The sequence below is a fragment of the Peromyscus eremicus genome, chromosome 9 (genome assembly GCF_949786415.1).
Source record: "Peromyscus eremicus chromosome 9, PerEre_H2_v1, whole genome shotgun sequence".
Classification (NCBI taxonomy): Eukaryota; Metazoa; Chordata; class Mammalia; order Rodentia; family Cricetidae; genus Peromyscus; species Peromyscus eremicus.
In genome coordinates this window covers 70,091,939-70,119,834 of record NC_081425.1, presented here as the reverse complement: position 1 = coordinate 70,119,834, position 27,896 = coordinate 70,091,939, and the positions used below count along the sequence as shown (strand labels likewise).

Here is a 27,896-nt window from a genome sequence, read left to right as displayed (position 1 = left end):
CCAGGCCTGTCAGGGCTATGTAAAGACCCTCTCTGAAGAAAAAAAAAACAAACAAACAAAAACAAAAAAGAAAGAAAAAGAAAAACTCGAAAAGGACTGCAGTAGATAGCACATTTCCACAGCTGATAAAAATCAAATCTCTACAACTCAAATACAAACCAGGCATGTAAGTATCCAGCTAATACAGTTGCTCATATGTGGTCCTGTAATTATTCTATCTGGACTGATGACTATGCAGGGTACTCTCCTACCCGCAAGAGGTTAAAACCACAGCCGTGTAAAGTGCTGCTGGCTACCAGGAATCCTGCCAGGAATCGGGGAGTTTACAGTGCCGCGAGGCCTTTTTAATGCCACTTTGGAACATTTAGCATGAAATTCTTCATTTGCATTCCAAGGACCAACAACACCCAACATGGTGCATTGTTTAACGGTGTAAGTCGGACTTTCAATTCCCTAGCGTTTAATTCAGCTGTCACCTAGTAAGTTCATGATCGTGTGCACATTTAACCACGTGAAAAATTAGGTTAGTAACAGAGAGGTTTGTGGGAGGAATTCAGTGTAAGTTCTTAACAGAAAACCTGGAACACACTCGGAAAGACAACTAACAAGTGGAAGAAAAAGTAAACCAATTAGGCTTTATATTTATTAAATTGCTAACTATAATAATTATTAGCTTTCGGTCACCTAAGTCTGATTTTTGTTACGGTATTCTCCCGTTTTACACAGGGAAACGAGCCAAGGCTCAGAATTCCCCAGCACCGACGAAGACAAAGGAAGTCAATACGTTGTCTTCACCTGCCCACCCAACTCTTCAGCCCCGCCCCTGCCCCTGCCCCGCTGGTCCCCGCCCCCTGTGAGACTGCTCCCCGCCCCCAACACGCTCCTCCCCCCGCTGGTCCCCGCCCCCAGGCCCGCGCAGGTTTAAGACCACGCCCCTTCTGGTGACTAAGCCCCTCCCATGTACCGCTTCCGTCGCAAAAAGATGTCCATAGAGATCGCTTATTGGCTGCTAGCAAACACTCCCTCTTCTCATTAGTTGATACCGTCCGGGTCGAAGTTCCACGGAAGATGCTTTTAGCTACTTGGGCTGAGGGTCACAGGCACGTGCACTTCCGTTTCCGGTGTGTCCTGCAGCCATGGCTACCGCCAAGGAGGTGAAATTTCTACTGACGTGCTGCAGATCGTGCCGCAGCCTTCGGGGACCCCAGTCCCGAGTAAGTGCATCCTTCCTCTGCTGGCGAAGAGCTGGGTTTCCAGAGCCATCCCTCGGAGGAGGAGCGACCTCGGCGATGCCTCCCGCAGCAAGCGCCTGCACCCTTTCTGTTTCTTTCGCGGTCTGCAGGCGTTCGCTGCCCTTGTGCCCGGTGTGTCCCAGGTAGACAACAATTCCGATTTTCTGGGGAAGAAGCCCCATCGTAAGCATCCCGGCATCCTGCGTCTTCCGCACGTGCGGCTCCCGCAAGCACTGGCTAACGCCGCGCAGTTATTGCTTCTTGGTGAGAAACTGCGGGAAGGGGGGACCAAAGAGACGAAACGAGGCCAGCACGTAGTGATGGGTCTTTCCGTCTGTGGCCACAGAGAGACCCGTCCGCGGTATAGAGAAGCAGGTGCAGGCACTCGGCAACTATCTCTGGAGCCGACACTTGCCAGTAGAGCCCGAGGAGTTGCAAAGACGCGCTGCGGATCTTGAGAAACAATTCCTGGAAAACCAAGGTAGGATTTAAGACTAAACGCAAACCAGATTGAAATGTCAGTGAGAAGTTAGGGGCAAGGAATAATTTAAAATCTCTCAGATCAATGCTGTTGTTTCTTATTTGATGTAGTAACAGCAGTTGTTATCCGATGCCTACCGGAAGGTAGACTGGGCCAGAGGTTGCCCTTGGAGATTGAATAAAGGTCAGAGATTTCGGTCTTTGGATTTTTTGTTTTCTTGATTTTTTTTTTCTCTACCTCTTCAAGTCCGGAAGATTATGACTACATGTTGATTCAGGTAAAATAAAGGCCATATGGGTAGCTGGCTAGTAAGTACTGAAACTCACTTCAGGAGTAGAAAATGATTACATTTCATATTATTTTCAAGATTGTGAACTTAATATTGCAAATTTGCACTTTATTCTTGTATTCTCTGCATTTGCCACAATACCTGGTTCAGAGTAGCTGTCTTAGTGTTCTGTTGCTGTGAGGAGAGCCGTGACCACGGCAACTCTTATACAAGAAAGCATTTTAACTGGAGCTGACTTACAGTTTCAGAGATTTAGTCTCTTGTCAGCATGGTGAGGAGCTTGACAGCGTGCATTCAGACATGGGGCTGGAGAAGTAGCTGAGAGTTCCACATTCGGATCTGCAGGCAACAGGAAGAGAGAGGCTTTGGGCTTGGCATGGCCTTTTGAAACCTCAAAGCCTACCTCCTCCAAAAAGGCCACACCTCCTGATCCTTTCAAATAGTGCCATTCCCTGGTGACCAAGCATTCAAATCAATGAACCAATGGGGGCTGTTCTCAGTCAAACCACTGCAACGGGTGTTTGTAGAATTTTACTATGTGGTACTGAGCTCAACACAGTCATGAGACTTAGACTTTCAAGCCCCTTTCTATGGGAATATTGAAAGTGCCTCACTCCTAAGTGTAAGGGAAGTGAAAATGTCCATAAAAAATGCCCTTATTCTAGCTTTTAAATTTTTATCGCATGGGCAGGAGAGATGGCTCAGAGTAAAAGTCCTTGCCACCAAATCTGATGACCTTCTACCAAATGGTTGGAGGTAAGAGTTGACTCAGACCTAATTGCACACAATACATAAATGTAAAACTTTTTAAATTTTTATCAGACTTATGTTTACTATGAAGCAAAATTTAGATAGGTTAAGTTGACTAAAGTACTTATGAGAGGCAAGATACTGTCCGATACACTCTGGCTACGGTGGTGGTTTACTCTCTCCCGAGGTTTTCTCTGGGTCTGGCCTCTCTGAGCTTTGAGCACTTTCTCAGGTGAGAGTGGAGGAGGATTGGGTAGGCAGTGTACTACATTGGATCTGACCAGTTCTCTCTGGTCCTCACCTCCAGCCCTTCTCACCCTAGACTCGACTCAGACAGAGGAAAAACTTCGCGGGGCAGTACTGCAGGCACTGCGCAGAACGACCTACCATTGGCAGAGACTCAGGTAAGGACTGGCAGGAAGGGTACAAAGAAGAAACATTGAATTTGAGGAGCACTGAGAGAATTAGTCACCTTGTGATGGAGAGCGCACCCTGGACACTGTTCTGTATTGCAAAGTGAAACCCAGAAGAGTCTTTTCCAAATTTTTCATTTCCTAAACTTTCTGGGGTCACTGTGGGGCTGGGTTTGTTTCCTAGTGGGGATGACTCTGATTTTTTTTTTTTTTCTTTTTTTGGCAGCTATAATGAGGAACTGAGTCTGATATATATGGCAGCCAGATTGGACGGTGGCTTCGCAGCAGTTTTCAGGGCCTTCCATGAGGTGCAAGTCTCTCAGCTTCCCACCTGACCCTTTTATCATTGGTTCTATTCTCTGTAAATTAGTCCTCTGTGATAGGAGTCCTTGGAATGTTATGAGCACATTAATTTATCCTATTTGTCCTTTAAAAAAATTCTGTGAGAAAGGTTTAGAATCACTGAGATGTTTCCCATCTCAAAGTATTTCTATTGACTCTCCAGATCCAGGCTCGAATTCCGGAGTTCCAGCCACAAACGTTGATGGACTTTGGATGCGGCACTGGTTCTGTTGCCTGGTAAATAGCTTTCTTAACCCCTTAGTCGTGTCTGTTCTAATTCTAGAGAGTCAGATTTCCTATACCACCTCAGTATCAAGAAACTGGGATACTAGAGAACAAGCAAGCTGGACGTAGAATGTTGCCGTCCTTGGATTAGGCAAGGCAGAAGACGATGTCTGTGTTAGGGTCAGAGTCAAAGAAGTAACCCATGAAAAAGGCTCAGTGCTCAGGTTCAAAGAGAAAGCAATTTAGTGTGAAGAGTAGATTTTACATACCAGTCAAAATTTTTTTGTCTACAAGTCAGTTTTTGAATCATCTGCCTTTTATTTCAAAAGCTGTAAATGCACTAAGAAAATAACACTCTTAGTTTATCTGTTTGAATGTAATGTCCTGATTCCCCAGGGGTGGGATTGAGAGCAGGTGGGTCTCTTGGAGGAATGTCTGTGTGTCATAAAAGTTGGTGGTTTTCATCTTGTCATCTCAGGGCTGCTCACAGTACTTGGGGCCAGAGCCTCCGTGAATATGTGTGTGTGGACAGTTCAGCTGCCATGTTGGGTTTGGCTGAAAAGCTGCTAAAAGGTGAGACAAAACTCTAATCCAGGGATTTCCAAAAATTGAGGGAGTTAGGAAAGGGGTTATTGGGACATAGAGGAGAAAGCTATAAATTAAGATAATCTGGGCTCCTTCCATTATTATAGTGAAGCACTGTTAGGGGCCTTTGTGGGACTCGGAATGGTTGGATGGGGTTAGTAGGCCACCTTGTTAGTATTCCCTTACAGTCCTGCACCTCTGGGCTGGTGTTATCATCTGAGGCATGTCTCTTAGTTGAGTGTAAGCTTCTGGCTGTAAAGTTCATGTTCACTCTCAGCTGCCGCATCTTTCTTCCATAGGTGGTTCAGAATCAGGGAAGCCCTGTGTCCCAGGTGTCTTTTTCAGACAGTTTCTTCCTGTGTCACCCAAGGCAAGTAGCAAGTAGGCTCTTCTCGGATATAGTGTGGCAGATAGACAGCTGCGGTTGCAGCCTTGAAATCCATCATTGTGTGTTGGAAGACAAAGAAGCAGTAGAGGAAATTTAAAACTAGGCATCCTGGTGCACACCTATAATCTCAGGACTCAGGAGCTGAGACAGGAGGATCACCATTAATTCGGGTCCAAGCTGGGTTACATAATGAGATATCTTGCGGTCAGGAGGATTTCGAGGCTAGGCATTTTGGTGCTTTGGGAGATGTCAGGTCTGTTGCGTCCCTTGTCTGGGTCCTCAGGTCCAGTTTGATGTGGTTGTGTCGGCCTTCTCCCTCAGTGAACTACCAAGCAAGGCTGATCGCACTGAGGTAGTCCAGAACTTGTGGCGTAAGACAAGCCATTTTCTGGTGAGTTGAAATCCTTTCCCCCTCAAGTTCTGTGGGTCTGTGCCTTGCCCTCTCGTCATCAGGTAGTCTTTCTCTTTTCTAGGTCTCTGTGCACTTTGTTAGGGTATCCATCTCCTTTTACACAGTGCCCTGGCAGAGCTGCTGACCTTTGTTTCACGGGATTCAGAGTGCCTGCTTGTTTTCTCTGTCTGTAAACAGGTGCTGGTGGAGAACGGAACAAAAGCTGGGCACCGTCTTCTCATGGATGCCAGGGACCTGGTCCTCCAGGTGAGGTTCCTCAGTCCTCCACCTTTCTGTCGTAAGTGACTGTTACTGCCCTGGGAGCTGGTGACTGTCACACATTTGTAATGGTGACTCATGATAAGCAAAGTGGTTGGCCAATGAGAATTTCTAGGTCAAAGCCAGCACAGCACCTGTTGCCCTGGGAGCTATGCATATTCATGTCTGTGACGGCGTTCACACTGCAGGCTGCAGTTAAGTACCTCAGAGACAGGTGTTGCTCACTCCTCAGTCCTTTCAAAAACTACTTTGCTGACTCCTGATGGAAGGTGTTGCTGACGCCAGAACCTTGTCTCAGTGAAACCGTGTGAGCCAGTATAGAATCCTAAATGTAATTGTGTGTGGCGAATGAGGGTTTTTTGAGTTGCTGATGGGAGAGTACAGTACCAAGTACCAAGCCCCTGCCTTTCTGCTGTAGTGAAGACAGTTCATTGTTTGGCACGTTAGCGCTGTAGCCAGCTTAACTTGACGAACTGGGCTTGTCGATATTAGAATTATTGTGAGGAGCCCTCCCTCGGTTCTCCACGTGCAGAGGTTGGATTTTGAAGGTGGAGCCCACAGGTTCAGCTGTATTTCCTTGATTGCAGGAAAAAGAGAAGTCCCCTTTGGACCTTCAGCCTGGCTTTGTCTTTGCCCCAGTAAGTACCACTTCCTCTTGTTCTGTCTCGTAGTCGAGAAGAGCAAGAGGGTGAAGCTCAGCCATTCTCCTCGCCTTTATCCTCCCTACCTCTACCGGTGATTGCCGCTGCTTTCCCGGCCCCTCGCTCCTGTGTGCCCTTCTTCCTGGCCCCATTGACACTTTACTATTTTAAATGTACTTTTAAAGTCTTTATTTCTAGATACTGTTAAATTTATTTTACATTTCATTGTGTGTATGATATCGGTGCGTGTGTGCATGCTACATGTGGAGGTCAGAAGACAGCTTCCGGGAGTCTGTCCTCTCCTTCTCTGATCCGATTCAGGCCGTTAGGTTGTGCAGCGAGCACCTTTGCCAGGTGAGCCCTCTCCCCAGCCCTAACACCATGGATGCGTCTTGTGTGTGTTCACAGTGTCCCCATGAGCTTCCTTGTCCTCAGCTGACAGCCTCCAAGCCACTGGCCTGCAGCTTCTCCCAGGCTTACCATCCGATCCCCTTCAGCTGGGTATGTATGTATGCTCGAAGTGCTGCACAAGGAGAAATAGCCTGGGAGAACAGGAGGGAGAGAGAGAGAGGTGGGGAGAGCTGGAGCTCTGTGTGATTTCTAGACTGTGAGAAAGGACTTCAGGCACGGAAGGGGAAGGGAGCTAAAAGGTTTGTTCCCTCTAAACAGCCCCTGTACTCTTTTAGAATAAGAAGCCGAAAGAGGAAACGTTCTCTATGGTAATCCTGGCCAGGGGCTCTCCGAAGGAGGCTAATCGCTGGCCCCGTATCACCCAGCCTGTCCTTAAACGGCCTCGCCACGTGCACTGCCACCTCTGTTGTCCAGACGGGCACATGCAGCATGCTGTGGTTACAGCCCGTCGGCATGGCAGGTACAGGAGATACGGCTGGTTGGGGAAATGTAACAAGAACCGACAGCCCATGTTAATGCCTCTTTCCCGTGCCGTAGGGATCTGTATCGCTGTGCCCGAGTCAGCTCCTGGGGAGACCTTTTACCTGTGATTGCTCCTTCTGTGTTTCCTCTGTCCCCTGCTGAAGAGCCCACCGAGAGTTGATAAGGATGTGTGACAAGTGTCTCCTTCCATCACACCTGCCAAGGCCGAAGCTACCTGGTGTCCAGGAAGAGAGTGCTGGTCCCCCTGTGCTTGTAGTTGTTTGAAATTTTCATAATAAATTTTTTAAGAACAGAAGTGGATTTTATGATTCTTTAAAGATACAGGGGGTGGTTGTCCTGGCCTATCTGTAATGAAGGGAAAGCTGAGCTCTCAGTCAGTAAGACCTCTGCTTCCACCAGAGACACTTCCTTGAAAGATGGCTGGCGTGGTGGGGAAGGACCCCTCAGGCCCTGTGAGAACTGGCTCAGCAGGTCTCACCCGGTGCTTATGTGGGCCTAGTAAGTGGGAACTAGCTGACTTCTTTACCCCTGTCTCTCTGCCAAGGTGGCCTTCCCTGGAGTTTGCCTCCTGTTTCTCTCAAGGTTGGTCCCTTCAGAACTAAACCTTCCATCTCGACCCTTATCTAGATCTCATCAGAATGCTTTTGTTTATTTAGTTTGTTTCCTGTTTCCTGTTTCCTTTCTAGAACAACCCCAGTTCACAGCAGGAAATGTTAACAAACCCCCGAATGGGTCAGGAGGGTACCACCAGGAAGGCAGGGGCACTCTCACTCAGCGGAATTATGAGCTATAAAGGGGAAGTGGCAAGTTGGTACCGTCACAGGTGTGGATAAAAATCAAGGTGCTTGGCTCTCTTGGCATTGATGGACATCTGGTGGACCATTGAGCAACCTGAGGTTCTGCACACCAAGCTTGTAAAGTGTCCTGTGTGACAAAAACGACAAGGTTAACGGTTGATAATTATGGGAATTGCACCAGGGACATGGCACAGCTTATCTTGGCCAAAAAGCTCTGCCTGGGCTTTTTGTGTTTGAAGTTTGTGGGTTTCTTTAAACTTTAGAGAAAGAAGAGTGTTTAAACTTTCATACCAGGAACAAACAAATGACGATTTCGCTGGTGGGGCTTCATTACAGAAACAACACAGACAGAGTGGTGATGGCTGGGGCATAGCAGCTCATGCCTTTAATCAGACGCAGGGGAATCTCTGTGTTTATCAAGGCCAGCCTGGTCTACATAGTTCCAGGCTAGCCAGGTCTACACAATGAGACTCTGTCTCAAAAAAAAAAAAAAAAAAAAAAAGGAACAGTATATCTGTGTTGTAACACTATGAGTCTTCACTCTTCGCTGGAGATTTCCAGGCCTGGAGCTATTTTTCTGGAATTAGAGGAAAGGGGAATCCCTTCACTTGCTAGTTCCCACAGAAGAGTAGCAGCCCTCTGCTCAACCCCACCCCCTCTACCCTCAAGTGGCCCCAAATCCTCTCTGAAAGGGTTCAGTTCAAGTATCAGCACAGCAGCCTGTAAGACTTGGGATAAGGTAGTGTATGGAAGGCTTAGATTAACTGTCCTGACTGCGGCAGGACCACATTGCCCCACACATAAATTAGCTGGGACGTAACTACCATAGATTGTCCCATTTGAGGTTAGATCAACCCCAGACATGAACTAAGACTCCTCAGAGCTCTTGGATTAGTCACAGCATTGAGGAGAAGATTTCACGGAGCTACACCTGGCAGGGAGTCTGGAGTTTCTGGTTTGGAAGCTCAGGGAGGCGGGAGGCAGGGGAGGGGCCTCCAGTTAGTGGGAGGGCTGGGGACAGGAGCTGAGCCCCAGTCAGCTATGTGGCCCAGGCCTGTGGAAGCCCGGACCGTCCAGGACAAAGGATAGCAACAGTCTCCTGAATTCACGCAAGGGAACACTCCATTTGGGTCACCTCAGCTGCTGCTCACTGCATTTGTCATTCTGAGGTCTCTGCTTATCCTACACCCCAAAGATGGAGGTACTGCTGGGAGTGAAAATTGGCTGCCTGCTTGCCCTTCTGGTTCTCACCCTGGGCTGTGGCCTTACTCCCATCTGCTTCAAATGGTTCCAGATGGATGCAGCTACAGGTATAGCCCCACTCTGTCTCCGTCCCTACACCAAGGCTTAACCCAGCCCTTCCCTCACATCTGGCTCGGGTCCTCACAGCCCCCAAAGACATTGGGTGCTCTCTGTTGCTCTTCATTCATTCCCACTTATCTCGTTGCTAACTGAAGAATCGCTTTGGCTTTCTTCTTAGGTCGTCACTACAGAGTTCTCAGCCTCCTGGGCTGCGTCTCTGCCGGGGTCTTTCTGGGAGCAGGGTTGATGCATATGACTGCTGAAGCCCTGGAGGGAATTGAATCAGAAATTGAGAAATTCATGGTGCAGGTGGGTAGCAGAGAAATCAAGTGAGGGGCTATGGGGCCAGAATGATCACCAGAGGCTGGGAGGAAAGCGGGAAGCAGTAGCGCACAGAGCGTATGGTCAGCAGCTGTTGATAGAAGGGTGGACGGTGGTCAGGTTGGGCTTCCAAGGAAAGCTTGATTGCTGAAAGGGCGGGACAGGAGCTAGCGCTGCCTCAGACTCAGTCTAATTTCTGTTTCTGTCTCCCTAGAATAGTACAGGAAGTAAGGGAAATTCTTCTCACGATGCCGCTTCCAGTTCTGTAAGTATCTAGTAGCGCCTATCTGGAGAGTGAAGAGAACCAGGGACTGTTCGTGCCCTTCTGATTTGTGAGGAGTACCAGGAACCTCTTCTCAGCCCAAATCATGTAAAGAAAGAAGGCGCCAACCCAACCCTTTGTGGGTGGGCCCTCAGAGGAAGCTCCTGCTCTACTCTGTCCCTCCTGCCCCGGACCCTCTAACATACTTCACGTTAGTTTCCGCTGTGTCTAACCCAAGGGCCGGTTGGCTCCTCAGCCCCTCTGGGTCTCTCACTCTGCATGTCTACTCAGCCTCGTTCCCTCTCTTGGTCTGTCGCCGCATTTCCCGTTGTCTTCTCTCTCCTGACCCGTGTCCACCCGGGGTACTGTCTCCTTCCCTTCCTGGCTCACGGGCGTCTTTCCGTTCCTAGGTGGAGTATCCCTATGGAGAGCTCGTCATCTCCCTGGGCTTTTTCTTCGTCTTCCTTTTGGAGTCGCTGGCACTGCAGTTCTGTCACGGGCATGCTGGAGGATCCACCGTGCAGGAAGAGGAATGGGGAGGGACCCACGCCTTTGGACTCCACAAGCACCCGCCTGTGCCTTCACCCTCACGGGGTCCCCTGCGCCCCCTCATCCTCCTGATCTCCCTGTCCTTTCACTCCGTGTTTGAAGGTCTAGCTGTGGGACTGCAGACATCAATGGCCGCTACTATACAGCTCTGTGTTGCTGTTCTGGCTCATAAGGGGCTCGTGGTGTTCAGTGTAGGCCTCCGGCTGCTGAAGATTGGCACCGGGACATGGTGGGCCGTGTTCTGCATACTGTCTTTAGCACTCATGTCTCCTGTGGGCCTAGCCCTAGGGATGACTGTAGCTGGAGGGGCCTCAGGACCAGCCCAGGGATTAGCCCAGGCTGTATTAGAGGGAGTAGCAGCTGGCACATTCCTGTATGTCACCTTCCTAGAAATTTTGCCCCGGGAGCTGGCCTGTCCTGAGGCCCCTCTGGCCAAGTATGGCTGTGTGGCGGCTGGTTTTGCCTTCATGGCTCTTATTGCACTGTGGGCCTGAGAGATTCCTCACTGCTCTGATGGACCTATCTAGGATGGCTTCTCCTGAGGACACCCCTAAATGACTTTGCTCCTCAGATACTTTTTCAGTGAGACCAAGCAGTTACTAGGCATGGACTATCCCAGATTTTATATGTGTGAGACCCTGTTCTTGCTCAAGACTTAGAAAGGATGTTTTGTCCGAGTGCCTGTTTAACTGGAACATTGGTATGAAGACCATCACTCCGGAGTTGCTATTATGTGTAATAAAATGCCCATTTTACCCTTTCCCTTCAACCATGCTGTAATTCACGTCTCTGACAGGGGAACAGGGAGTGTAGGTAGAATTGGGACCCATAGTCATTTCAGTGGTTACAGGCCATCCCCCCAGACATAGAAGGATTGCTAAAACTTCAACAGCCCTTTGTTCCCTTACCCATGGGAGCTGAGAATTAGAACAGCATTTAGAGGTGGAAGGGCGTCTAAAACCAGAAACCAGGGGCTAGGTATTTTTCCTTCACTAACTACCTCACCCACTCTCAGTGCCTGCCTGTCATCCCCACCAAGTTCCTATTTTCACACCGAGTCTTGTGTGGCCTCAGGGACACTCTTGCTATTCTCTGAGCTTCTCTCTGACTGCCATAGGCTGAAGGATTAAAGCCAGTGTTTGCAGAGGGGGACCGGCGCCAGATAAATACCTAGGGTGATTACTCTGAGCTGTAAGCACCTAGTGACTTTCCTTCTCCTGCCTGACCAGCTGCTACTAAGGACAGTGCCCAAAGCAGCTCGCCTGGAATTGAGGAAGGACAGGGTAACTGCTCCCTGCCTTCGCCTGGCATCTCACACTTGGTGAAGAGACGAGGAAGGAAAGATGTGCCCTGAAGCTCACTGGCCCTCACCAGTTTGCCCCTTCTTGTGATTTTCAGTGTGATAGCCCAAATAGCCTTAACATGAACAAACTCTCCTGAATCCTTCTTGTCTTGTCTCTGTCTCCTTTCTGCCCTATTCCCCTCCTGGAAAGGTAAGACGTCTAAATGTGGTCTCCACAACCAGGGATCCGTGAGAAAGCAACGGGTGGGCAAAACCAGGAGAGGGGGAGGGGAGAGCTCCTCCCTGGAGCACTGTCCTGGTGCCCTCTCGGCAGCAGATGCAGGGAGTGAGGGGCCCAGGAGAACCTGGTGTGTGCCAGTGCACTGGCCTCGGCAGGGAACACCTGCAGCGTGACAGGTGCTGTGCTACTGTTTGTGCACAGATCACCTCACTGGCACAACTCCAGCAGCGACATTATCCCTCTAGTAACCCGGGAAAACTGGCATTCAGAAAAGCTAAATAGTTGGATCACTTAGCCAGTGGGGCCTCAAAACTCACTTTCCTATAACTGCATGAAAAGCTCCATATAGAGTCTTTCCTTCCTTGTGGTTTTCCTCCCAAACAGCCATGTTCACCCTGTATGTTCGAATCCCAGATCAGCTCAGAGAGTGTGCAGCATAATTGAGGAACCTGAATGGAAGGGTATTCAGTAAGGTGTGTGTGGGCAGGGTTCAGACAAAGCAAGGAATGTACAAAGGACTGTACAATACCCTGGAGCTGAGTAATCACCATGCTCTTAGTAGAAACTGGGAAGGACCGGCCCAGCTGTGTCTTTGATCTACAGGGACCCAAGCCGGAAGGTGCTAAAATAAATTATTTCCTTGTTCTGATTTGCTAGTGTCTTATTGAGTAAAACCAAACAGAATCCTGAGGCTAGAAATGGCTGGTACTGCTCTGGTCAAGCCACAGGAACACAGAGCTGTCCTGCACGTCATCACGGCCTGCTATGTTTACATTGAAATGATCTTGCCAGAACTTTGGCAGGGTAAACTGAAAGAGCTGGGGTTGTATGGAAGCTAGAGACTTATCCCCATCACAGGAACGTGTCTAAATGTGAAAGGAACCTGAAGGAGAAGCGCCCTGACCTGCTGTGGCTCTCCCAGTGTCTCTGGACCACTGGTGCCGTCAGATACCTCAAGCTGCTGGTGAGTCGTGAGCTCTCTGTTCTCATCCCTCCCACGAACTCCAGATTCCCCTTTGGCCTCTTTTCCAAAGCCACCAATATTTTCTTTCCTCCCCGTATCTATTTCCTCCTTTTCCCCCAAATTCTTACCAACCAGGGCCAGACATGTGTTTAGTTGGAAGAATATTGTGTCAAGAGCATACATAAAGCTAGAGGGTGGCTCCATCTGGAGAACACCAGGGAGAGTGTCTGGACCAACAGAAGGACAGACTGCTTTCAGAAAGCACAAGCGAAAACGCACGGAATAGGAACTGGCATAAGAACCACGGTAGAAAGAAGGTGGGCCGCTGCGGGCGGCTGGTGCAGCCAGCCTTACGATGGCTGGAACAGAAGATGACTAGGAACATGAGCCCTCAAGAGGAGGAAAGAGGATCCAGGCTAGTGGGATAATCAGGAATGTGTGTGTGTGTGTGACAATTTTCACACCTTCCTGTGATGATGTAAAACAGAGGAAGTTTTCTCTGGGGCCACATAGGAGTGGCTGTGGCCCAGAAAAGATTGAGGTTACCACACATTCCATGTTCCACCATGGTGACAGCTTCGTGGTTTGTAGTTGCTTTTGTTTGGATCAGCTGGTTGGTGTTTGTTTTTTTGTTGGTTTGGTTTTTGTTTGTTCGTTTTGAGTCAGAGATTTTCTATGCAGCTTTGCTGGCCTGGAACTCACCATATAAACCAGGCTGGCCTCAAACTTCAAGAGATCCACCTGCCTCTGCCTCCCAGGTACTGGGATTAAAGGGTACAAGACCATACCCAGCATTCATCATTTTTTTTATATAGTAACAGGACAAAGTCGTAAGTCAAAACTTCAAAGGCCTCGGATGCTGTTTGATGACATTCTTAGTTTTCAGGGTTAATGAAAGTTAGTGATCTTTTAATTCATCCTAAAAGATTTTACCTGATAGTCAGAAATTTGTCAAGTCAGACACAAAGCGAGTAATGAATAGCTATCTAGGGGGCTAAAGAGAGCCGAAGGTACACTGTAATTAAGCACCAGACCTGCAACATTCCAACCTCTCCACAGTCATTTAAGTTCCTATCTTCTCATCAGCCTCATAGAATGTTCAATGTGCGAACTTCTTCCCAGGAACTTCAGTTCACACTGTCACTCTGTCCATCTCTCACAGTCACTCCCTCGTATATTTTGTATATAACTAGGGAGAAAACTCAAGCATTAGGCTTCCAACCCACCTCCTGCAGAGAGCCAGCTTTCTATTTCTGCTACCAATTGTGCTGTCTTCTGAAGTGACCTTTCTGGGAGCTTTCCTGCCTCTCCTTTGCTGCGAGGCTGGAGGATAGGTTTCGTTTGGTTTGGATGTTGTGGTCACAAGAAGGCAATTTGTGAAGAATGCAAACGAAACCAGAGTTGAGAGAGTTTACTGGAGCCGGGCAGGTCATCAGCCAGGGATCCACATGTTTGAAACGCTGCTTATTTGCTGTGTATGAGGGCTTGGGTTTGATCCCCAGTACCCCAAAGAGAGAGGGGTGAGCTAAAGCCCAGACTCCTGTGCTGGGATAGCTCGTGCCTCCTGGTCCTTCCCTGAAGAAGTTGTGGAGTATCTTGTCTCCCTTACAACAGAGGATAGTCTCTTGTTCTTAGATACAATGAACAGCTGCCAGGACTTAGTGGGATGGGATGTGTGTGGACACCGTCTAGTTCGCTCGCTGACCTGAGGGTAGCCCATTGCTGCTAGCAAAGGAAAGGCAAAATGGATTATGCCTCAGGGGCAGTCTGTGGGGACGCTTACAAAGTCCTGGCTGTAGAATACTTTTTGTTTTGTGTTCTTAGTGACTCTCCTTTGTCGTATGTCAAACAGAGTGTGCCCTACATTTCCTAGGGACTCATCATTAGAGTCTACCAGCAGAGAGATCTGGTTAAAAATAAGCTACATTGTTCTGGGCACCAGATTTCCTCACCAAACCTGTCTTTTCCAGTTATTCCTAAATCTCTTTTTAAAAAGTGCTGTCTCCTACTCCAATATTTCCCCTGGCTATGTTTTTTCTTCCACCCTGCCTACTGTAATGTCGCTGTTTTGTTGGTATAATCATAATTGCTTAAAGATGGGGATATGTTCTGAGAAACATACATTAGATGATTTTTTTCTTGTTTGTCATTGTGAAACTTTAGAGAATGCACTATACAAACCAAGAAAGCTCTGGAGTCTGTAAGAGGATCTTACGGAACCATCATCACATATACAATGATAGATATATTGGGCTGACCAAAATGTCATTATGACGCTCACAACTGTTTCTTGAAAAATGTCTTTATGAGATGTGTGTGTGTGTGTGTGTGTGTGTGTGTGTGTGTGTGTGTGTTAGTTTTGGTGGGTTTTTGTTGTTGGTTTAGTTGGTTTTTCAAGACAGGGTTTCTCTGTGTAGCCCTGGCTGTTTGGGAACTCACTCTGTAGACCAGGCTGGCCTCGAACTCAGATCTACCTGTCTCTGCCTCCTGAGTGCTGGCATTAAAGGCGTGCACCACCACCGCCACCTCGCCAGGTTTTCTATATAAAACTGTAAGTCTGCTTTTCACTCTGTTCTTCTGATTTCTCATTCTCACTGAGTAGTCTCTCACCTTACCTGCCCCTAAAGTCTGGAGGACATTTACATTCCTTGGGAATAAAACAAGATTCAAACAGGAATCCCAAATCTAAAGAGGAGAGAGTAAGCTGGTACTTTGTAACTCTGCTTCTGTCAAATTGTACCGTGCCCCCCTGAGCCTCTGAGTTCTTAGCAGGCCTGGATTTCAGGACAGCCTATGGAGAACAATGGGGCTGTAATACATGGAAAGGGAGGGGCCAGGTAAAGTTATGGAGGACCTTGCTGACCACAGGGGGGCACTGTGTCTCCATGGGTGAACTAGAACATGTCAGGACATAAAATAGGGTCAATCTAGGACAGTAAATGCCCTCCCCCCAGTTCCTGCAGAACATTTTTCTCCTACCTTAGATTTCTGGAGGAGCCGAAACATCTATACTTGTATGAGAATACAGGTACACTTAAATGAAATTTGTTCCCAGTTGTGAAAATTACTCTGCTGACACTATGACCTTTGTAGGCAGATACCAAGCAAAGATCTGTCTTCCCTTCAATAATACACAAGAGCAGTACAGGCTGGTTGAGGCCTTAGTTCTTCGCCTTTTCCTCATGTTTTGCTAAATGAGCCCAGTGATTATAGCCATGCTCTGTTTTTCTTCAGTGTGGCATTTCGGCAATCTTGGTTGTCTGACCCAACCTCCATCCAGCAGCTAACTCTAACCCTCTTCTGACACTGGCCGATAACATCTAAATAGGATTAAGGGTTGGGCCATAGTTCAGTAGTAGAGCACTTGCCTAGCACGTACAAGGTCCTGGGTTCAATCTCCAACCCAAGAAAGAACAGGAAAAAACATCAGCATCAAGGACATAGGCCTGTCTCACCACCATGTCTAAAAGTGAGCACTTGATGCCAAGTGGCTCAGTCTGCCAGTCAATGTCACTGGGAAAATGGTACAAGTGAGGTTTCCCTAAAGCAAACTTTAATAACCCCATAATTTTCTATCCACATTGTTCCTTCTGACACTTCTATAAAGTGCTTTCTTATTTTTACTCGTGTGTGTGTGTGTGTGTGTGTGTGTGTGTGTGTGTGGTGTGTGTGGTGTGTGTGGTGTGTGTTCCTAAGTGTTTAAGTATATGTATGTGCACCCACACGTGAAGGCCAGAGGTGGACTTTGAGTGTGTTCATCCATCACTCTACACCTAATTTTTGGAAACTGGGTGTTGTCCAGCACAACCCTCTAAATCAAAGAGCCGCCATCGCCACGCCTGTTTGCAAAAGATCCTCAGAGCTAGGCGTGTTGACACATAGGAAGGAAGCAGGGTCACTGGACCCCCGCCTGAGAATCCAGCCACTCCTCCCAACCATTTCTGCACTGATTCCATGAGGAATCAGAGTCTTGGAGTCTCAGAGAGGAGCTACAGTGTAGGGCCTGGAAGACTAAGAGGGAGCCCCATCTGAAGAGCAATGGGGAGCCATGGCCGATGCTGGGTGCAGACCTTCCAGTGTGCCTGCCTGCCGTAGGTCACCCACAGTCTCTTAAGCTTAGTTGGTTTCCCAGGGGGAACTCTGGTTTGTCACTGGGACCTCATAAGGAGGGGCTAGACAGTGCCTAGTTCCAAACTCTCAGGAAGAAAATTCTCCCAACACTAGGTCCCAACTGAAACCCGTGCCCACTGATTGGCCAGACAGGCCAGGGAGTGAGCAGCCAAGTGTCCTCCTGTCTCTGCCTCCCAGCACTGGGATTACAGGTACACAATCAAACCCAGCTTTTTCCCTGTGTACCAGGGACCTGAACACAGGTCTTCATGGTTGCCCAAGGACTTTACCTTCTGAGCCATCTCCCCAGTCCCTCCTCCTTTCACCTCAAGAGTGCAAGAATCAACCTACAACAGCTACAAGACATCTGAATCTCCACTGGTTGTTACTCATATTTGTTTAACAGGCTCTTGGAGAACTATGCATAGTTTAGCCACCAGATCCCCTGGATTCCACCAGTGAATAAAATCCTCAAAGGAAGTTCTCTTTTACTGTGACTTTCTTGAGTCTTCCAAATGCCTAGTGCCCTTGGAGGCTAGAAGAGGGTGTTGGAGCCCCTGAAACTAGAATTATGAAACTAGAGTTGTGAGCTGCCATGTGGGCGCTGGGAATTGAACCCAGGTCCTCTGGAGGAGTAGCCAGTGCTCTTAACCATTGAGCCATCTTCCCAGTCCCCTCAGTCAGCTTTCTTAAAGAGCATGATATTGATGACATCTCTGAAGTCCTAGTCTTTCTCAATGACCCACAAATAATAAGGACGTCTTCAATAGTCCCCTTTCCCAAACATAAAAATATTAATAGAAAGACCAGTATCGTTTTCTTGGATCCCATGATCACATTGGGTGAAGTGTTTATACTCCACAAGCCATCTCCCAGGTTACAGCACTTTGAGAGGAGCAAGGAGAGGACAGGAAAGGGGCAGGCTGCAGGCACATTCAGACCAGGATTAATAACGGTGCTCAGTTTCCTCTATAGTTTATTGTCACAGCAGAAGTTGTGGGAGACAGGAGGTCACGCTCTACACATAACAGTATGGTCAGAGCTTGAGGCAGCCCTTCCCACCCTTATGCCTAGCCCCAAGCAGTCTGACCTCAGCTCTCTCCCCTAGTCCCACTCTGACAGCTACCAAAGTTAGTGCAGTCAAATGGCCCAGGCCCCACTCTACTGCCCCAGCTCCAATCCTTCTACCACTGTTCTTACTCACTGTCCACCAATTCCCATTCTAGCTTTCCTTTTACATGCTGGACATTTCTGTCACATTTTAAGGACCACTGACCCACCAGCAGGCTCCCCCATCCCCCCCATAGACATTCATGTGGGCCCATTGCCTTCAGAGGCCTGAAGAGTCAAGGCAAAGCCACTGTCAGCTTTGGGGAATGGAGCTCCCCATCTCCCACCCTTCCACACACGCGCACGCGCACACACACACACCCCAACTCTCCTACCCTTGCCAATATGGGATGAGGAGAGGGAGTGATGGAGGCCCCATGGCAGCTATAACCACTTATTATTCCTCACTTCCAGACACCTACGTCAGGGAGAGAAGACACAAGACTTCTCAACACCAAAATGGGAGAGGGGATAATTTAGGGGGCCTGGATCTCTAAGAGATATTAGGACATCTCTCCTAAGAGATAAAGGAAATCACAGGTTAAAGGTCAAGATTAGGGTAGCAATTAAAGATCAAGGTCATCTCCCTGCATGATCTATTTGCCCATTTTCCTTGCTTACTCTGGCCCAATGCCCCGATACACCTCTCAGGTTAGTGCTGCAGGAGGTGAGGGCTGGGTTCCCACACCAGGGCCATGAGGGTCATTCAACAGGAGACTTCCATAGTGTGCCCCGGGGGTCCAGAAGGGAGAGTCCCAGACTCGCTGCTCTGCGACAGGGTGCGGGAGCGGGACCGACTGCCATCAATGGACGCTGCACTGGTCAGAGATGCTGTCCGAGACCGAGAGAGGCGAGTCATGCAGGATGAGGCCACTGTGGAAACAGATGATAAGCCAGCCATCAGAGATGCATGGGGAAGGGAGCTGGTAACTTCAAGTGGGTGCCTAGGCGAAGATAAAAGTGGTAACTGGGGCTAGAGAGTCAGTGAGCTTGACTTGTAAGAAACTGTGAGTCCAAGAGTCAACCTAAAATGGGTCTACCCTCATGACCATCCTTTCCCTTCTTCGTAGTAGCCTCTGTCCCAATACTCACTGTAGCCCATGCCTTGCAGGAAGTACTTGAAAGCCTCAGTCAGCTTGCCTGGCTGTGGGCACATGACAGGGAGAGAGGGGAGTCAGAGAGATATCGTTAGACACCATGAAAGCTCAAGGCCACAGAAGTGGCAAAGGGCACAGATCAGGGACACGAATAATTCATCCCATTTCCCCATCCCACGGTTGGCAGGGTACTCACCTGAGTCAGCTGCGGCTGACCTCCAGAATCAGCCATCTGCTCAGGAAAGAGGCACCCAGAAAAGAAGGACACACGGACATATCAGATGACCCACGCAGAGGGAAAGGGGCTCTTTCCCACCAGCGGCCTTATTTAGTTCCTTGGTTCTTTTCTTCGGTGACCCATCATGAACTCCCAAGGCTTAGAGGCCAGAATTTAGAGTGTGTACGGCCCTGGATAGGGGGCCAGGAAGCAAGCAAGGCTTAGAGCAGGACTACTAACCTTGAGGAACGAGGTTTGTGTGGGGTCCAGTTTTGAGTTACATTCCACCTGGAATAAGTAGGAGGCTGGATGAATGAGCTCGCCCTCCCCACAGCCCTTACCCTCCAAGGGACCCTGTTCTTCTCCCTTTCTCTGTCAGCCCCCTCCTACCCGATTACTTCTTTTTTTTTTTTTTTTTTTTTTTTTTTTAAAGATTTTATTTATTTATTAGGTTTACAGCATGTATGACTGCAGGTCAGAAGAGGGCGCCAGATCTCGTTACAGATGGTTGTGAGCCACCATGTGGTTGCTGGGAATTGAACTCATGACCTCTGGAAGAGCAGTCAGTGCTCTTAACCTCTGAGCCATCTCTCCAGCCCCGATTACTTCTTAATAGAAATAAAAACGCCTAAAGCTGCTCCTCCTGTCCCAGAGTTTGCCCCTTGGCAAGATCCGCTCCTGACCCCAACGTTCCCTCACTGCCCCGAAAGTCACTACTGACCACGGCATCTTCATGAGGGGCTTGGTCTCCTACCACCAGCATCACAGGGCACCTAGAGGCACGGGGTCGGGGAGGAGGCAGTGAGCCCTGCCCCTCCTCCCCCACCACTTCCCAGAGGAGCAGCTGGAGAGATGTCTGGCTCCGAGGAGGAACCAGCCACCTTTCTCCAGCCGACTCGGCAAGAGGGTCCAAAGGGGAAGGCCCAAAGGGAGGCAACTCACTACACAGAAGGGAGTCAGAGACAGCTAAGTTCTCTACAAAGGTTAAGGGGTGCTGCTACCCAGGGACAGTCCAGGGACAGGGCAAAGCTGTATCCACCAACGTCTTACTTGAGGGTCATCTCACCACCTCGCTCGAAGTTCAGGTCTCGGCGGCTGGAGAGGGTCCAAAGAGACGTTGTTTTTGGCGGGCCGTGCTGTCTATCTAAATAAGCTACCTCCTCCGTAGGAAGCTATCTCCTCCCTGTTTTTACAGTCAACTATTGGTGATGAAAAGTGAATACCAGGGTCTGGGGTTGCAGCTCGGTGGTAGAGTACCTGCGTAACATCTATCCACAAGGCACTGGGTTTGATTCCCCCTTAGCTAAAATGGGGGAGAGGAGACCACAGAAGCTGGCAGGCACCTGCCAAAAGCACACCACCAATAATCACTTGTGCCCTAGATCTTTGGTCAGAGGCAGCTCAGGGTGAGGAAGGGCACAAGAATGAGAGATCCGGGGCTGGAGAGATGGCTCAGTGGTTAAGAGCACTAGCTGCCTTTCCAGAGGACCCAGATTCGATTTCCAGCACCCACATAGCAGCTCACATCTATCTGTAACTTAGTTCCAGGGAATCTGACACCCGCACACCAATGCACATAAAATAATATTTTAAAACAATGTGAGATCCCCTTACTCCTGTCCTGAAGCTGCACACGACCCCCCCCACCCTGCACGCTGCACACGACCCTCTCTCTACTTCCATCTCTCCGTGTGCACACAGCCCACTCACTTGTTGTAACTGTTCCAATACAGCTCAATGTTCTCCAGGTTAGGTGCATGTGCGATGATATTTCTGTACTTTTGTATCAATTCAGAATTTCCAGAAAGTTCTTCCTGAAGCGCAGAAGAGATGAAGTAGGGTTGGAAAAGGAAGCCAGCAATGGCCGAAACTATCTTCACACCCCAGAGCCTATCCCAGCTAAGGAAGCCACCCCTAAAGCATGCAGGTCCCTGCTGGTCACCCACCTCTACTTCTTCCGCCTTCCACAACCACTTACCTGGCTGAAAAGATGTCCAAGAATCATCTCCGGAATGGAAGAGGTAAGGCCTGTTAACTGCAGGGCAGGAGAATGAGTTCAGCATCTTGTGGGGAAAGAGACCCAGGCAAAGCAACACAGCTTCACTTCTGTACCCCACTATGCCCTCCCTCCAAGTCCGAGTCTGTTCGGTTACAGTGGCAGTGGCATCCCAGGACAGTCCCCACCCTAGATGTCAGAACGAAGGCCCCTCCAGACCTTGTGGGCTGCCCAATCCATCCAGCCCTTGGCATTGGGATCAATGTTGATGAGAACAAGACCTTCAACTGTGTCCGGGTGGGTCAGCTAAGGGATAACAGGAAGGAGATCAGAAGCAGCCACTCCTTTGTCTCTGCCTCACTGAGCCCCACCTACCCCCACCCCCCACCCCCCACCCCGACTCCTAAATGACATATACTCTCTACCCTGTTCCCTATTTCCTTCCAAAATGCTGGAATTCCAGGAATGTGGACCATGCCTACAATAGTCTCTCCAACATGGGGGGTACCTCCACTCCCCAGTCTGGCAATTTTTGCTTCTTACAGCATATCGTGACAGAATGTAGGCTCCAGCTCCGACACCAACTCCAATTATTGTAGAGAAACTGTAAAAGGGAAACGTAGGCGTCACAGGCTCTGGTAGCCAAAATCTGTCACAGCCCAATCTCTTCAAACTCCTCACCATCCTTCCTGAGGTCACAGCCACAGAAGAGGACAGCAAAAGCCTTTCCCTTTGGGGAAGTAAAAAAGAAAGGCCCCACGAATGCCTGGTACTTAGTGTAGATCCCTGAAGTCTAGGCTCAGCTTCCTCTTGGAGAACTAGTGTCTTGAAAAGAAACACATCTCTTCCTACACACACACACAGCTTATTCATTCTCAACTCTAGGAAACGAGTTCAAACTTGTTCTCAGTCCTGATTCCACAGAGGAACGGGAGCTATGGATTTTAAAGCAGAAAATGAAACAGGTGTGATGTTAGAATGGAGGAGACAGGCAAGGAAGTGAACCAGAGTGCCAGGAAAAGATCCCAGGAATCAGGCTGGCAAGATGACTTAGCAGTCAAGAACACTTGCTACTCCTGCAGAGGACCCAGACTCGACTTCCAGCTCCTACGTGATAGCTCACAAGAATCTATATCTTAAGTTGTTCCAGGGGCTCTAGTACTCTCTTCTGGCCCCTGTGGGCACCATGCATACATGTGGCATTGCATACATGTAGGTAGGCAAACACTCATACACATAAAACTAAAAATAAATAAATCTGAGAGAGAAAGAGAACACCCAGAAATCAGTATCGTCCTCTGCAGGCCAGAGGGCCCTTGTGAGTCTGATCTTCCGTCTCCCTCTGTCTTACACACCTGGCTCCCGGTGTACAAATGTGACTAAGGAAGACAGGAATGGGGAACCAAGACAGGTCTATCTCGTTCCTCGGGGGTGAGACACCTGGACCTCTTCTTGCCTAACTTCCAGATCAGAGAGAGAAGCTGCCCCCCACCCTTCATCGTCTTTCTCTCACTTAGTAGAGAGACTGCTCTGATAGTCCCAGTCAACATTCCAAGCCCACTGCCCTTCCTCCTAACAGCCAAGGTGAAAAGCACGGAAGAGGAAGGATATACTGAGACCAAAGTTAGCCCAGGAACCATGGTGACCACATTCTAGGGGCTTCCTTATGCTGAAAAGAAAACTGGCTTGAAGGACTCCCGGGGCCTCTCACTTTAAGTACTGAAGGATGCAAGGAATCATGTCTGCAAGCTGGTCCAGAGACGGGTACTGGTACCTAGAAAAGAGAGAAATGTTGAGGTTACCAAGCTGCCCTCATATACCTCTTCCTTGGAGTAAGCTCCATATCCTCTGCCAGCGACTTCTCTACCTCCTCCAGAGTGCACTGTGCACTCCCTTTCACCCCCCCCCCCTGCTTATGAAAAGGCGTAAGGAACTAATTCTTACCCCAAAGGGAACACAGGAGCCCCCTCTTCCATTCCAGGGGCATCCACATGAACCCGCACAAAGTTCTGGATGATCTCTTGCATATCCCCGAACTGAAACAGTGGCTGGAAGCAAGATTTATCTAAAGAGAATCCACATCCCCCCGCAACAACAAAATCAGAAGTAAAAAAAAAAAAAAAAAGCATCCTCATGCCAGAGCCCATCCTCTCCCGCTAAAGCGGAGGAGAAATTCTCTCTGGTGTGCCACTGGGCTCCCTGGCTGGCCATACTGACGACTGCCCCCAGACACACTGGGTTTCCCCCTCCCCTGCCTCTTCCCAGAAAGAAGGAGAAGAAACGAGGGTCTTACAGTTGAGTCCTACATCATGGTAGGTGAATATCGCTGGGCGTTTGGGTTTAGGGGTGCCATACACGGTAAAGGTGACAGAGCCATAAGGTGTCTCCACAGAGTGAGTCTGTAAGAGAAAAGATCACCATCAGGGAGAAAATATACTGAAAATTTCCAAAAAGGGGGAGAGGCAGAAAGAAGTGAAGAATCGGTTAAACACAGAATCGATAGATTCTTAGGAGACCACAGTGGAACTGGGTTGGAGGGCAGAAAATAATGGAAGACTGCAGATTAAGGAACTCAAAGGAGAGAAAAGGGAGGAGAAAGGTGGGGAGTGGGGGCGGGGGAGTGTAAAGAGCCAGACTGGGGGCCTCTCAATACTGGGGGAGAGAAGAGCTCACCCTCCCGCCCTGGCCCTGGCCCCACAGTTACCTGTCCCCGGTCCAGGAGGATTCGGGCAGCTAACTCAGCCTCCTGGAGAGACACACACAGACACACACCACGGAGAATCACAAGTGGAGAGAGACACAACGAGGTGGGCAAAGAGAGACCAACAGAAACCAGACACAGAAGATGGACAGGAACGAGACAGGAGAGGATGGAGGTTAGTGACAAGCCAGGTCTGGGCTCCCGTTTACAATGTCTAGGACAAGAGACGACGGCAGGAGATGGATAAAGGAGGGATGTGCGTTAGCCTGAGAGCCGTGGGCCTGGGGAAGCCCGAGGCTTACGGGGGATTTTTCCAGAGTATGGGACAGAGGCAGAGAAGTCAAAAAGTCACCATTAACCTTGGCAGTTTCAGGCGTTTGTCCTGGCAACAGTGGCTTCTCCTCGGTGATCTGCACCTCCTGCAGCTCTGCCATGGTGGCCTGGCAGGATCAAGAAAACCATAAACCAGCCAGACAGTGGTGGTGCACGCCTTTAATTCTACCACGTTAGGAGGGAGAGGCAGGCAGAGCTCTGTGAGTTCAAGGCTAGCCTGATCTATAGAATGGGTTTCAGGACAGCCAGGGCTGGAGAAAGAAACCCTGTCTCAAAAAATAAAAAATAAATAAAAAAGAAAAGAAAAGAAAAAGAAAAAAAGACAATAATAAGACTGGGAGGCTGCCGGGCGGTGGTGGCGCACGCCTTTAATCCCAGCACTCGGGAGGCAGAGCCAGGCGGATCTCTGTGAGTTCGAGGCCAGCCTGGTCTACCAAGTGAGTTCCAGGAAAGGCGCAAAGCTACACAGAGAAACCCTGTCTCGAAAAACCAAAAAAAAAAAAAAAAAAAAAAAAAAAGACTGGGAGGCTGCTCAAGCTCACTCTTCCTCTCTATACTCTCGGACCAGGTCAGTGCCGGGTGCAGAGGGAACCCAGAGCTGAAGACTCCGAGACACAGAGGGCTTTTCTGGCTCCCCTCCCCCACTTCCAGGGTAACTAGGAGGGCTGCAAAAGATGACAGAATCAGGACAGCACATCTCTTCAGACAGCCAGGCCCCACGGCTGCCCCTCCACCTCTAACACTCACACCCCGGGACGATCCTCCCTCTTGAGTATCCCACAACACCCTCTCCCATCCTGGAGGGAAACACTAGGGTGGGGAAGCAAAGAGGCTCCAGTTTCTTAAGCTATATTTAGGGGACACCCCACACTCCCTGTCGTAGCTCAATGACTGGGTACACTGTAAATGCACCAAGGGATAGGGCAGTGAGAGTTCACAGTTGACTATGACCTTCAACTATAGCTCCAATGTCAGCATCTCAAGAGGCTAAAAATGACCAAGGCAATGTCCAACGGGAAGTACTCAACAGAGGGACACAGACGTCCAATCCAACCAACGTCTCCCTTCCTCTAGCGACTCAAAAGTCTCCCTTCCAAAGCACAAGATAAGTGGCGTACATCAACACTGAAAGGTCTGCAGGGCAGCAGAGCACCTGTACAGACTTGCAAAGAAAGAAGCCGGCAGCTTGGGGGGTGGGTGGGGTCAATTTACTGAGCTCCTATTGGTTGGGTGCGGTGAGCCTAGAGGTCAGGGTTCTTAGTCCTGACTCTGGGGTCCGAAAAAAAAAAAAAGAAACATAGGAACAAGGTGAATGACATGGGAGATAGATTGGGTCTTTCAGGGACATCCCCACACAGCCAAGACCCAGACTCCCAGGGTCACTAACCCTAATCTCGACTGAGTCCAGAGAACACGTCCTCTCTAAGCTTCAATCAATACAAGCTGGAGGGGCATGCGGACCAACACGAGCAGGTCCCCGCCGGTGACATGGCGACAGCATGACTGTGTCAGAACCTCTGGGTCCTACCCTACTGCCACGACCATGTGACCTTGTCCGGTCGGTTACTACTCGGTTTTTGACAGCTCTCAGCTGATAAGTAGGTAGTACAGAATGACGTTTTCCTCCACCATTTAAAAACAAACAAGCTTCATGCCTTCATCTCTCTCTCTCCTCCACCCAGTCTAATTGGAGGTCTAGTGGAGAAAGCCGAGGGGGAACAGGGCGGTCCCGTAACCTCCGGGCTTCCCCGACTGCACATGCCAGCCGGGAAAGGATGGGTAGGACTTGTGACTGGCCGCTCCCAGAACCCGAAACCTGTCCCCATGAGTCCCTGGCGGCCGGTCCGCCTCCGGACCAACACCCTCGCACGGCCGACACGTAGCGCCCAGGACCCGGGACACCATCTCAAGCGCGTCCCAAACACGTCCTGCACTTTGCAGCAGCGCCTCCGCCTTTGTGCGCAGCAGCGGAGCGCCTCTCTCGGCCAGCCCCTTCCCCGGAGCCGCAGCCCGCAGCCCGGGGACCAGGACCACAATGCCCACCCTCGGGGCCGGCGCCTTCCCAGCCCAGCGGCGCGCTTGCCCCTCCCCCTACCTGCTGCAGCCGCCGCGGTCGCTGCCACCTTCACTTGCCTTTGACTTAGGTCCGCCCTAAGCTCTGGTTCCCCACGGACCCGCCCCGGGCCCGCCCCTGGGCCATCTCCCTGTAGATCCACCCCGACCCCCATACACACGCGAGGGTACCTCGCCCAGGCCGCTCGGGGAGGGGCGAGACGGGGAGGCTAGGGAAACACACGGCGGGGATGCTCGTAGGCTCTCCTCCGGCGGCTCCCCACAACCTCGAGCCCCGTGAAGTGGGTCGTGCGTGGGGACCCCATAAGCCTCCGATTGACCCCCACGCCCACCTCAGCGGCGCCCCCTACTGTGACCTGGCTCTGCCAGGCTCACTTTTGGCTCTCTTCCTAGCCCCCCAGATTGAGTGGCGGCGACGGATCGAGCCGGGAGGCCAACCCAAGGTGCCCACGTCCCACGATTTCAGCTCCGCCCGCCCGGAAGCAGAGAGCTAGGTCCAGGAAGGGGGAGGTGGGCGAGGGCCATCGCTCAGACCCGGTCTCCGGGCAGGTAGGGGCAGTGGTGCCAGCGAGTCTGGGGACAGGGCGTCGAGGGCGCAGGAATTCCGAGCGCATGGGGTGCTGGTACCTCCTCAGCCGAGTCCCGCCGCCTGCTCTCCGGCCGCTCTGTGAGAAGTTGGACAACAAGCAGGGGCGGGCGGGGGGGTGTGGAAATGCTGGGGGCCGCTATAAATAGAGGGTGAACGAAGGAGGGGGAAGATGATGGCCAACGGCGACTCCCGGGTCAAGGCCCCAACGCGGGAGGGGGAAAGGGAGGGGCGTAGGGGAGGGGCCGGGGACCCCCCAAGGGCTCTGACTCCTGTGTAAACAGGCGCGGAGGCGGAGCTAACCCTGCAGGGGTGGAGTAAGGGTTTGGGGAGGACTCTATGTCCTGGGCTGGGACCCAAGAGACCCTGTGGCCCAGGCGCTAACCCCTCTCAGTCCAACCCCGAAAAGGAGGGCGAGATCTGCTCAGAAAGACTGAGTGGTAGTTCCCCGTTGCAGATGTCTCTCTCCTGAGCTACTGTCTCCTGGGCCGACTCTCGAGCCTAGGTGTGTTTACCATCCTCTCCTAGACTTGCACAGGATTCACATCTGAGACAATCCTCCCTTGTGCTCTTTAAAGGAAGGCTTGTTGGAGTGGAATAGTTGACGGCTATGGAGACTGAAAGTTGTGTTGGGCAACCAGATTGAATTTCCCCACATGGCCTCGTTCTCGCACCCCTGCTCCCAGGATCAACCCTACCCCATCCCCCTTCAGCCTAGTTCCAGACTTGCCATTTCGGGGGCTGGGCGCCAGGCCAGTTGAAAACAATGTCCAATGGAACAGGAGCTGCCAACTGCAACACCAGCACAGACTGCTCCCCCTAAGACCCCAAAATTGCCCTCCCCCCCTGCCTGGGAACTACCCTCACCACCCACAACCCCCCTCCCCAAGGAACATCAATGCCCCTTTCATCCCTACTTGGCAGGTCTGTTGGAAAGAAGGAGAGGCCAAGAGGGAGGAGGAGGAGGAGACCTGGGTAGGCTCAAATCCAGCTTTCAAAAAAAACACCCTAGACCTAAAGAGCTTCCTATATCCCCCAAATGGAG

The 27,896-nt window shown here is 50.3% G+C and overlaps 3 protein-coding genes across 7 annotated transcripts; 2 read left to right on the top strand and 1 right to left on the bottom strand.

Moving 5' to 3' along the window:
* Positions 1-1,039: 1,039 nt before the first annotated feature.
* On the top strand, positions 1,040-7,205 carry Mettl17 (methyltransferase like 17). The gene is made up of 14 exons (XM_059273698.1): positions 1,040-1,214; positions 1,343-1,496; positions 1,579-1,713; positions 3,075-3,156; positions 3,392-3,473; positions 3,671-3,744; positions 4,211-4,305; positions 4,617-4,687; positions 4,989-5,096; positions 5,295-5,363; positions 5,963-6,013; positions 6,425-6,517; positions 6,703-6,887; positions 6,965-7,205. Exons 1-14 carry the CDS (start codon positions 1,137-1,139, stop codon positions 7,068-7,070), a joined length of 1,383 nt encoding a protein of 460 aa, XP_059129681.1. The 5' UTR covers positions 1,040-1,136; the 3' UTR covers positions 7,071-7,205.
* A 1,697-nt stretch (positions 7,206-8,902) lies between these two features.
* On the top strand, positions 8,903-10,635 carry Slc39a2 (solute carrier family 39 member 2). Its single transcript, XM_059273061.1, has 4 exons — positions 8,903-9,017; positions 9,188-9,318; positions 9,545-9,595; positions 10,003-10,635. The coding sequence occupies exons 1-4, from the start codon at positions 8,903-8,905 to the stop codon at positions 10,633-10,635; spliced, it is 930 nt and encodes a 309-aa protein (XP_059129044.1).
* A 7,062-nt stretch (positions 10,636-17,697) lies between these two features.
* On the bottom strand, positions 17,698-26,982 carry Ndrg2 (NDRG family member 2). Of its 5 annotated transcripts, none has more exons than XM_059273694.1 (16): positions 26,893-26,982; positions 24,219-24,299; positions 23,863-23,904; positions 23,452-23,557; positions 23,103-23,223; positions 22,870-22,932; positions 21,702-21,762; positions 21,378-21,464; positions 21,141-21,197; positions 20,873-20,976; positions 20,213-20,257; positions 19,884-19,935; positions 19,403-19,450; positions 19,142-19,177; positions 18,941-18,992; positions 17,698-18,721 (listed from the first exon to the last, which is right to left on the bottom strand). In XM_059273694.1, exons 2-16 carry the CDS (start codon positions 24,291-24,293, stop codon positions 18,555-18,557), a joined length of 1,116 nt encoding a protein of 371 aa, XP_059129677.1. In that variant the 5' UTR covers positions 24,294-24,299; positions 26,893-26,982; the 3' UTR covers positions 17,698-18,554. The 5 variants fall into 5 exon arrangements, with proteins under 5 accessions (XP_059129677.1, XP_059129675.1, XP_059129678.1 ...); XM_059273692.1 differs by lacking the exon at positions 26,893-26,982 and adding an exon at positions 26,288-26,366; XM_059273695.1 differs by lacking the exon at positions 23,863-23,904.
* Positions 26,983-27,896: the final 914 nt, after the last annotated feature.